The sequence below is a fragment of the Solanum tuberosum genome, unplaced genomic scaffold (assembly GCF_000226075.1).
Source record: "Solanum tuberosum cultivar DM 1-3 516 R44 unplaced genomic scaffold, SolTub_3.0 scf00035, whole genome shotgun sequence".
Taxonomy (NCBI): domain Eukaryota; kingdom Viridiplantae; phylum Streptophyta; class Magnoliopsida; order Solanales; family Solanaceae; genus Solanum; species Solanum tuberosum.
This window is the reverse complement of record NW_006238963.1, coordinates 2,225,945-2,237,412: the sequence shown is the minus strand read 5'-3', so window position 1 is coordinate 2,237,412 and position 11,468 is coordinate 2,225,945. Positions and strand designations below refer to the sequence as shown.

Sequence of the window (11,468 nt, the reverse complement as noted above, 5' to 3'; positions counted from 1 at the left end):
TAATTATTTTTATAAAACTTCAAGTTTCACTTGTTGATGTATGGTTTAGTCATTTTACCTTATTTCACGTTATGGGATATTTGTTAAAGGAAAAACTACCTAACTACACATACATCACACTATCATATATATACTATATATATACCTCTAGTTTAAAATAATTACACATACTATCACTTTTAATATTTATACCATATATTTTAAAATATTTAATCAGATACACAAATTCCTTAAATATGATATTTCATAATTATCTTAAATTCAAACTCCTTAATTAATGATCTATTAACAATTCAAATCTCCCCACCCCCACCCCTCAAAAGTCCACCAACCCTCTTTCTTTCTGCCTCTTTCTTCCATCTGCCGTTCCTTCATCCTCTTCATACATGTTTTCATGTTCAAATTAGCATTATACATATAGGTTTGTTTCTATTGTTTTATTATTCTCATTTATCTTGGTTTTGTATCTAAGTTAAAGTTCATAATGCTCTGAAATTCAATTTTAAATAGTTTTACATATTAAGTTTATATTTTTAAATTTTGTTGTTTCACTTTTGTGGCTAACCATACTCGAAATCGGATGATTCTTGTTAAAGGGACTACACATTAAGAATATTATACTAAATTAAACAACTTTTATTTGTTTATTTTCACTCATGAATTTCTCATTGCAGGGACTAACTCTTCATCCGCCAACATTCAAGCCGAGAATAGATCTAAATATAGGAACAACCTAATCAAGATGGAAGAATTTCGCCAAGCTTTAATTAACAGAACAAATACATCATTAGATACACATCGAGTGCAACAATGTTGAATACATATTAGGTGTATATATATCTAGTTAAGACTTCATGTATCTGAGTTAAAAATATATGTATCTATGAGAAATAATTTCAGATGGTAAAATAAAGGGAAGAATTTTGAAATATTTTACTTTTTCGGATTAATGATAAGACAAATACTACACACTCGTGATTTATTCCTAAATTTGTGTGTTTCAATTACATTCCATATTTAGATACACATAATTATATGGATATGCTTACTATGTATCCGAGATACATGTTTTTGAATATAATGTATGAAACTGATACTTGATACATCAAATTAATACTAGATACATATAAAAGATACATGAAATTAAATTAGATCATATAAACAGATACATGAAATTAATATTAGGTCATATAAACAGATACATTAAGTTAATACTAGACACATATAATAAATACACGAAATTAATACTAGATACTTCTATGATACATATGAATGTACTTAGATGATACTCATGTATCTAAGTGTTTTGTTTGTTGGATACATCATATATTGATAATAGATACATCAAATTAATGAATTTATTATTTTAAGAGTAATAAAATGAAATTAATCAAGTTAATGACCAAGATATACATATTTTTGTCTTTTATTAATAATATTAATGAATTTATTATTTCAAAGAATAATAAAATAAAATTAATTAAACATATATACACTCCTTGATTTCCGCCTTATATTAAGAGATATGATTAATTTAAATTTCTAGAATTAATTATCCATGTATTCTGAAAATTTTCAATTACTCCTCTAATTAAGGAAATCAATTACAATCAATTAATTTAAACAGATAAGATATGTATCTCGGTTTTAAAATTCGGCAGATACATGTATCTCACGGATTCAAACTCATGTATCCTAAGCATGAAACATGGTAGAGAAAGTAATATTTGAAATATCGAAAATCTTAGTAATTAAGACATAAACTAATGAAATTTATGTAGTTTGCCCTTTCTTAAATATGTTTAAAAAGTACACTACAATATATGTTGCACATTTAAGAATCAGCTGCATTAAAAATATTTATATTAAGATAGTCTTCACCGTTTGAAAATAATATTATTATATTTTTCAAAATATAAATGATAATATGACAGTTGCACAATATAGTAATCAAAGAATATGTATTAACTCTTTAACGCTTACACAAAGTGTAACCAAGTTCCAGAATAATGATATTGCAAATTGAATTGTAATATTTTAACACGATTGAACTATTCCACTTACCAACTACACAAGTATGAGTCATAAATTAGGAACCAACGCTTTTCAAATACTTTATAATAGGGAAAAATAATTCAACGAATTTAGAAAATAGATACATTGTAATTGACTCTTGCACGTAACGCTTTACAAGTTGCATTTTTTGTAATCCTACAATTAGTTTACAAGTCAAACATTCCCCCTCAAAGTCTATCATGACTGCCTAATAAAAGGGAATCCCTCCATTCCAATACCGCCACGTCACCATCATAAATTGCCACGTGTCATAGGACATTGGATATTGAATTTTCTATCAGTCAAGTCACTGTTGCTCCTGTTTTCACGCAATCGGCGTGACTCAATATTGCCTAGGGATGTGTGCCGGAGTTTGTCACTCACGGAGTTGTGATGCGTTCGCCGCCGACTTGAATTTTTCCACCACCATTACTACCGCCGCTTTCTAAATCCAACTCGGCGGCGCAACTCCCACTAGGGGAATGGCTAGTTCCGGTGGGTGTTTTTCTGTTCATACTCAGTATTCTTCTCAAAGACATTAAACGAGTCGCTGGTGATCTCGATTGAATCGCCGGTGAACTCACTCTCACTCCCATTTCCAAATCGGCTTCGAAATCGTTCCTTCTTGGCACCTCTATTCTAACTCCGGTCAGATCCAATCCTTTTCGCCGGCAACCTAACGGCGTCATATTAGAATGACTACTATTTTCCTCACAAGAGTTGCATAAACCGGAACTCGAACCCGGTTCAGTCGGTTCATTCACTGTTACTGCTACCTCAACCCGGTTATTATTCGGTTCGATAAGTACTGCCTCCACCGGAGACCGACAAAGAGGGCAAGTAGAATGAGAATGAAACCACATATCAATACATTCCGAATGAAATGAGTGATTACACTTGGGTAAAACCCGACCCTGTTCATTCTCCTCGAATTCCGATAAACAAACAGCACATTCCAGCGGTTCCGGGTGAGTCTTGTCGGAATAAACAAAAACCGGCAAGGAATTGAGAACTACCGGTTCCAAACCCCGGTTAGCTTCAGACAACCCGGAACCAGGATTATCAACGTAGAAAACAATGTGGGTCCGTCGATGGTGGACCCTACGGCGGCGAAGGAGTTCACGGCGGCGTTGAGATAGAAGGTACCAACGAGCATATAGATGAAGACCCACCATGAAAACAACAACAGCGAATAAGATAACAATAGCACTTAACATAATTTTGCCACTTAATGCATAGCCTCCTTCTCCTGTGGAATCAATCAATGGATCATGAATCATGCTTGGGGTATCGTTATCCATGGTAAATAATGCAAAAGAGATCGACTATCTGTAATTGTAAATATAGAGAAATTATTGGCGAAGATATATATCTATATATATGGATGGGAAGTGGGCAAGTTGAAGGAAGAAGAGAGGAGGAAAGTTCTTGATGGTTTCGGTGGAAAAGGGAGAAGTTTAGGTGTGATGGTTTTAGTAAGACAGTGGTAATGTGATGGAAGACGCCAAAGTTGACGCGGGATCAGCAAATGACATAAACACCCTTTCCCGCCTGAAACTGTGTAATGTCTTTTTCTTTTCGTGTTTGAGGTCCGCATTAAAGCTCGATTATTTTCAATTCGTGTGTCTCATTCGGAGGAAAGCGCTTCTTATCAAAAAAAAATTCATATATAAAATTTGAACCTAAAATATCTATTTATAAAAAAAACAGTCTTATCTATTGCATCACATTCTTTGATAATGAAAATGTGGAATGTTTGTACATGAAGAAGGTTTGTTAGGTTGGTTGAATTGATTGAGGGGTAAGTAGTCAAGTTTTCCGTGTAAAGTTGCGTTACATAATTCAAACACCATTAATAACGTGTTCCCATAAATGTATTTTTTTTCATTTATCACAACAATAACAACGTATATAAACTATACTCTCTAAATTACTTTCTTTATTATTCTGTCCCATTTTATATGTCACATTTTTACTTTGAACTTATATTAAGAAATGATGTAACTTTACCCTTCTATCCTTATTTAATTTTTGTGGATCAAGTTTTCAATCAATGAATATGAATTAATTTATTTTGATTAATTAATTTAATCAATAAACATGAATTAATTTACTTAGTTTTTCTAAGTTGGTCAAATGTATATTTTCAAGGCTAATAACTCACAAGGATAAAAAAGGAAGAATATGATAATTTATGCACTGATTTTATGAAATGACAAGTATTATGGACCAGCTATAAGGGAGTATTTCTATTTGTTCACTATTTTAATAACAAATTTGTAATTTTACTTGTTACTTTCAATATATTAAAATAATAATTATTTTTAATATTTTATATTGCATTAATTATACAATATAGAATTTCAACCACCAATTTCTACTAACTTCACAAGATCAGCATTTCAAATTACAACTTATTAATCTAAGGGATTCATTAAAGTACCTTGACTAAAAGTTCACTCAAACTGTTCTAATTATTTTTAGAAATTAAATTCGTTTTTTGTTACAAAATTCATCCACACAACTACTCCTTTCAATCTAAAAATTTATTACAACTCAATAATAACCTTGGAACAACTCAACAAATTAAAGACTAATAACACTAACTTTCAATGAGAGGCGGACCCATATATTCAATGTGTCGTTAACTTCGAAAATCATGTATATATATGTGTATCTATCTTGAGAAATAACAACAATTAGGATATAATTAACAATGCAATCATGATGAGTATAGTTGTATAGGAGAGACCTTCTGTTGTTGGTACAAGCTAGAGAAACCATCCACAAGACTAGAGTTTGAATCCAGCTAGAGCCTTATTTCTTTATTTTTCTTTTAAGTTTATTGGTGCACCCAAAGTCTTTAGCAAAGACTAATAACTCTAGTCTTTAACTTACCAAACTAATACTCCTCTGTTTCTATTTACTTGTCAAATATTTTCAAATTTGATTTCGCCTTTTACTTGTCATTTTTGACAAATCAAGAAAGAATAATTTTCTTTTTCCTATTATATCCTGAATTTATTAATATTGTGTTAATGTCTTTGGGAAATGTAGTGAGTAAATGTGACTGTAACTCTATCAATTTGTAGAGGTAAAATGATAAACTCACTATATTAATCGTTGTTCTCATAATAGGTATGTCAAATTAAAATTGGACAAGTAAATAGGGATGGAGGGAGTATTCAACAGTACAAACTCAAACAAAATTCGTGAATCAGGTTCCAATGTTATTGCGACAAACTCTTATGGTTTCGCTCCAACAGATAATGACTATTACTCTCAAGATGATAAATTTTATGAATATGCAATCTGTGCGACTTTTAATGATATATATGTCATATATATATGCTGAAGATTTGTCATACCATAGTATATCACAAATTAGGATGTTTACTTCAAATAGAACTTGGCTTCCCACAAGAAAATATCTAATTTCCTTCCATGAAAGAAATTTCATCCAATAAGAGAACTTTGACTCCTCTTTCAACTTTATTTATGCTTTTTATTTCTTTCCTCTTTTTTTTTTTTCTTCTTTCATAATTTATTTCAGCTATTAATTTCTTTCCTTTTTTACTTCTTTAATTCTCCCATTTATTTTTGTCTTTGTTGCAATCTCTCATATTTATATAGGTTGTCCGCATTAGGTCTCGAGACTTAGTTTCTAGTTCACCTGATAAATTATGTTTAAGACAACAAATAGTAAATCAAGTTCACTTTGTTATCAACAATACTACATGCATGTTGTTCTATTTCCCAACAACTTGGTTTTTTGTTGATTTGATATATTTCTATTGAAAATTTTGATTAGAGATATATCTTCTGAAATTGATTTTATTGATAATGTTTTAGAACTTTATATTTAATTATTATTATTATTACTGTATATAGTTATTTAATATTAGTATAGTTAATAAGTAATAAAATGTTCTTAATTTGTTAAAATAGACAGGTACTTAACTGCCTTATAAGTTTTTTTTAATTTTATTTTATGTGTCATCGTTCGAATTTTGATATAGTCTAATAATTCAATTTTAGTTGTGAATTTAAGTATGAAACATTTAATTTTCTAAAAATAATATTACATAGTTAAAAACTATGTAAAGTGTACTATAAATCATAATAATTAATTAACAGTCTATATTTTTTTTAAAATGAAAAAATTACAATAAAAAAGACAACTTATTTGAATCTTAAATCTCTACTTGTTTCTACCACATAAAGAGCAAACATATTATAATATGACATTCAAAGTTTTCAAATTCTAATTTGTGTACACTATCTTGAGATTCCATAAATATCTACATTATTTATTCCAAATAAAAAAATTGTATTCAAATAATATGATTGTTACGCCTATTATTGGGTTTTATTTTGCACTTGATCAAGAAAATCTTAATAGCGTGTGGATCATTGAAGCTTCCCATGTGAATGCATTCATGCATGTCATCTTTTGATGACATACTTATCATTCCTAACAGACTTGCCTAATGTATTTAGTTGAGATTTTAATGCGGGTTTTAACCATTGAATGAAAAAAATTACACAAAAAAAAAAACTTATATAAGGCGTATTCTACTTAGAGAAATCTCAAAAATTAATGTTCTGCGATTTCCAATATAGTGTTGTGAAACTCTTCTTTAATTTTACAAGTATATTATTTTCTTTGTTTTAAAATAAAGAGTGTTTTAACTTCAGATATTTATGATCGTAGAAAACTTGGGACACTTGTTTAATAAGAAACTTTTGATTCACGAAGTGAGCCATGGCCATACATTTCATCTACAGGGTCGTACATGATACATCCCGGTGTAGACAACTTCAAAAACTTTGAGATATAGCAAATACATAACTAAAAATACTACAAGTCATCAAGAAATCTAGAATACAGGAAATTAGGGGTGTCAAATGGGCGAATTGAGTAAAATTAGAGATATTAAAATGGGTTAAAATAAAAATTGTGTTGGGTCATGACCATCCTAAGTTTATTTTGGGCTCAAATGGACTAAAAATCAGGTTGGGTCATTACCCGTCCAATTTGACTCGCTTAATCTCAATAATTTTAACATATTGTTATTTAATTTTTATAACATTTCAACTCAAGATTTTCTTAAAAAGAAGTTATAAATTGATAGATAAATCCTAAAAGATATAAAATAGATGGTAATTCATGCTTTTTGCAATATAGGAACATACATTACATCAATGATGCAAATAAAGAGTCTTAAAACAGGTTGAAATAGGAGATTAAATTGGGCTCAATTGATGATTATCTTAAAATGGTTCAGACTTGAATGAGCTTAGATTGAATACAATTCAAATTATCTTGAGTACAACCCTTAAAATTCTGAGTGAATTGGACGAGCTACCTATATATGGGCTCATTTTTAACACTCCTACAAGAAATTAATTATCTAAAGTTCTAAATACTACAAATGACTATATACGTATTATTGAACCACCAGATGGCTGAAATATAAAAAGCAAATAACAGATTCGTAAACTAAAAGATAATATATTGTTTGTTACTAAAAACGAGGGGTAATATACTCATATAGGATAGTAACTAATTTAATTGTCTAAGCATGTGAAGGAGTTAAATAAGTGTGTAGGAGTTCCTTGATGAATTAGTTAGAATTGGTTTGTATTGCACTGTTAGTGATGCAAATAGTGTAGTTAGTTATAATGTTAGTTGCAATTAGTCAGAGCTAGTTAACTAGCTAAGTTGTTGTAGCATTATATAAATACATGTACTAAGCATTGCCAATCAATCAATGAAGGATAAAATTATCTCTGTAAATTAATTACTCTTGTTCTCTCTAGAATTCTGGATTATGCCCAGAATCCACAAAGTTAACATGGTATCAGAGACAATCGAGCTTACGTTGAGGGATTTCCTTCTCATTCCGTGAAGAATTTGAGTCTTCATCAGCTCAGAGCAATTTTTCAGTTTTCTGGTTCCTTTTCATTTTTTTAAGGTTTCAATGGACATTCCTCGGGTTGCTGCAGGGATTCAACTGGGCACTGTCATAACTGTATCTACCATTGATCATCGTCATCCTTTGTGTAGGAAAACTATATGCACAGCGGAAGCATACCAAAATATTTCTGCTTACATGAATAATAGATAACCAAATCGTTTATGCTAGAACACATAATCATGCTAGAACACATAAACTTATTGAATTTAATTCGATAAATACCTCTTGAAGCGTGAGCAGATAGCTTCAAGCGAATCTCCAAGTTAAACGGACCTTCAAGCGAATCCACAAGATAGACAATAGCTATGGTCTTCTACAGTGATCCCAAGTTCACATCTGAACTCTCTCAATACTTGGGTGGGCAAGTATGTATAGAAAAACCAATCAATCAAGGGCTAGAAGAATCCCTAATTATAGAGATTTCTTCACAGTCCAAAGAGGAGAACCAAACACCCGTTATTTTTCTTCAACCGAAAAATACACGCAAACTAATGCCTCTCCCCTTTTCCCTTTAGATATAGGATTCTGAGTTCTAGCTAAATATGGGCACTGGAGGGATCACATAATTAATTACTGAGTTTTTCTATTATGGAAATAATTCCAAATAATTAATTTGAATTATTCTTACCATAATAAATTACAAATCATTCCACTAGAAATTCGTAATTGCACTCCTCTATTTATATTTTGTAATTCCCCATTAAACACTTATGTAATTCCCCATGTTAAGATTTCAGATACTAATCAATAAATTAAATTACTGACGAATTTAACTTAATGATTAATTTCCTTTAGAGCACTACTTAACTTATTTCATGTGTCGGATTCATAAATCCACTTACAAGGTTTGACACGATGAAAACTTATAAGTTTCTCAAAAAGGCATATCAATCAATCTCTATAACGAGACATGGATTTCATCAACTAACTTATTATTTCACCAATATATATTATTATCATCCAACTTACCAGGCATATTGACCCATCTCAGAATCTCACCTTTTAATAAATCAAAACGATAATTAATATATACAGATCATAATAGTTATATCAGGATTAAGAATATAAGTACATTTAATAGTTTAGAGAATATGTTTTGTCAGTCAGTCTAAAACAACTATCTCTACTCGGTCCCGTTCAATACATACAAAATGCACTAGCACAAGAAGTTGGAACATACCGTTCCCATAATCAAGATAAATTACCTATAATCTTGTGCTACAATCGTACCGATGGCATGTCCAATTTCCATCATAGATTGTGAACAAAAAACTTTATACTTATAAGAATCGATGATTTAATCTTCTGTGTATAAGCTAAAACTCTACACACTAAATCATCTACTATATAAGTAAATAGACACCATAAACGAATATATGATCTATTAAGATTTTCTCTTTATTTTATAGTTGCCCTTTCCTTAAGGTTATTTTTAAATTGTGTCCACTGCAGTGCTCTAACTCTCTTATAGTGTACTACATTACATGAAAGGTAGTTCATGATTTCCCCTTCGCTCTCTTTAGCATTTTGGTTTAACACCACGCAGGCAGCTGGTACCTTCCCAGCTTCTTCATCAGGTAACCTGCCAATTCAACACATTGTCAGCGGCATTTTGCCTGTAAAAATTCATTAATGAATCAGTATCTCCTTTACTTGAACACGGGTTTCGACTTCCCCTCCGGAGGACCGGTGTAGCTCGCTTCGCTTACCGCCTTCGTCTTTCGCCAGGGCTTATACTTCATCAGTCCCAACACTTTGTACATATATCCGTCTGATTAACCTGGATCACTTAATGTGGACATCCTGCTCACAGGATTTGACAATTGCACCTTGGGGAGCAAGGCTATGGTGAAAGTAGAAAAAAAAGAGGTAATATATATAGGTACCTAAATATTAATCTGAATTGACCTAAATCTCAATGAGAATGAACAAGCAACTAGCACTGCTTGGGAAGAAAAAAGTTGGATTTGTTGATAGCACAGTAATGCGAGCACAATTCTTAGGGGACTTGACACAATTGTGGGATCAATGCGATGTCATTGTAGTTTTGTGTGGATTCTATGCAATGTAAGTAAGGATTTACATAATTGTGTTCTTTTTTATTCAGATGCACATTTGATTTGGGAGAATTTGAAGGAGAAGTTTAACAAGGTTAATAGTTTGCGAGCAGCTGCTTAAAATGCTGGATCAAACTACTATTAGTGACATACATTGGACTCTAACATGGCAAATAATACATTAGATTGTGGATACTGGTACTTCCCACCATATGATAGGTGATCCTCATTTGCTACATCATGAAGGCCTGATAGACGAATGCAAGGCATGTCCAACTGCCCACTGGTACATCTTCCAAGTGTCACACATTGAAGATTACCACATTGGAGGAGGTGATATTCTTAGAAATGTATCAACAATATTCAAGTTCAATCTTATGTTTGTTTCACAGGTGACGAAAGACGTGAATTGTTGTGTCACTTTTTTTCCACAATGTTGTGTTTCATGACCTCTAATCTGGGAGGGTGAGGGTGATTGGTAAGGAGGAGAATGGCCTTTACACACTGTGCTCACAACTGGGAGATGAGGATAGAGTCCCACAAAGATGTTTAGCTGTCACACAAAAAAACTGATGGTGGTGTCTGGCATAAAAGTTTTTTCATGTTCCCATAAATGTACTTAGGAAGATTCCTGTTTTTCATAGTCTTGGTAATAAGTTTGCAATGCACAATTGTGAAGTTTGTCCACTTGCTAGATAGACTAGGTTACCCTTCCCACATAGTACTAGCAAATCTACATGTATTTTCCAATTAATGCACATGGATGTTTGGAGTCCTTATAAAATGTTTTTTTTTAATGGAATGAGGTATTTCTTGACTATAGTGGACGATTATTCAAGGTAGACATCGACTTTTTTTAATGAGGCTTAAATTTGATGTTGTTGGTTTGTTGAAACAATTTTTATTGATGTTGAAACTCAGTTTGATACCAAGGTCAAGAGAGTTAGATCTGACAATGGATCTGAGTTCTTTAATGTCAATTGTAAGACTTTGTTCCAACTTTATGGTGTTGAACATGAAAGTTCATGTCCATACATACCGTAGTAGAATGGTATGGTGAAAAGGAGACATAGGCATATTCTTGAAACTGCCAGGGCAATACTAGTTTTCTAGACAGGTTTTGGGGTCTTTGTGTTCAAGCTGATGTATATGTTCTGAATAGGATATCCTCCACTGTCCTAGAAGATGTCTCTCTATTAAAAAAATTATATGGAAATCCACCTCTTTTAACCATCTGAAAGTTATAGGGTGCTTGTCTCAAACATGATAAATTTAGTCCAAGGGTTGTAAGAGTTGTTTTAGTGTACTATGGAACTACTCGAAAGGGCTATAAGTTTTATGATCTAGAAAATAGGTGCTTCTTTATCAGTAGGAA

At 31.6% G+C, this 11,468-nt stretch overlaps 1 protein-coding gene across 1 annotated transcript; it reads right to left on the bottom strand.

Moving 5' to 3' along the window:
* Positions 1-2,085: 2,085 nt before the first annotated feature.
* On the bottom strand, positions 2,086-3,518 carry LOC102591415 (RING-H2 finger protein ATL2-like). The gene has a single exon (XM_006342765.2). It carries the CDS (start codon positions 3,354-3,356, stop codon positions 2,436-2,438), a length of 921 nt encoding a protein of 306 aa, XP_006342827.1. The 5' UTR covers positions 3,357-3,518; the 3' UTR covers positions 2,086-2,435.
* Positions 3,519-11,468: the final 7,950 nt, after the last annotated feature.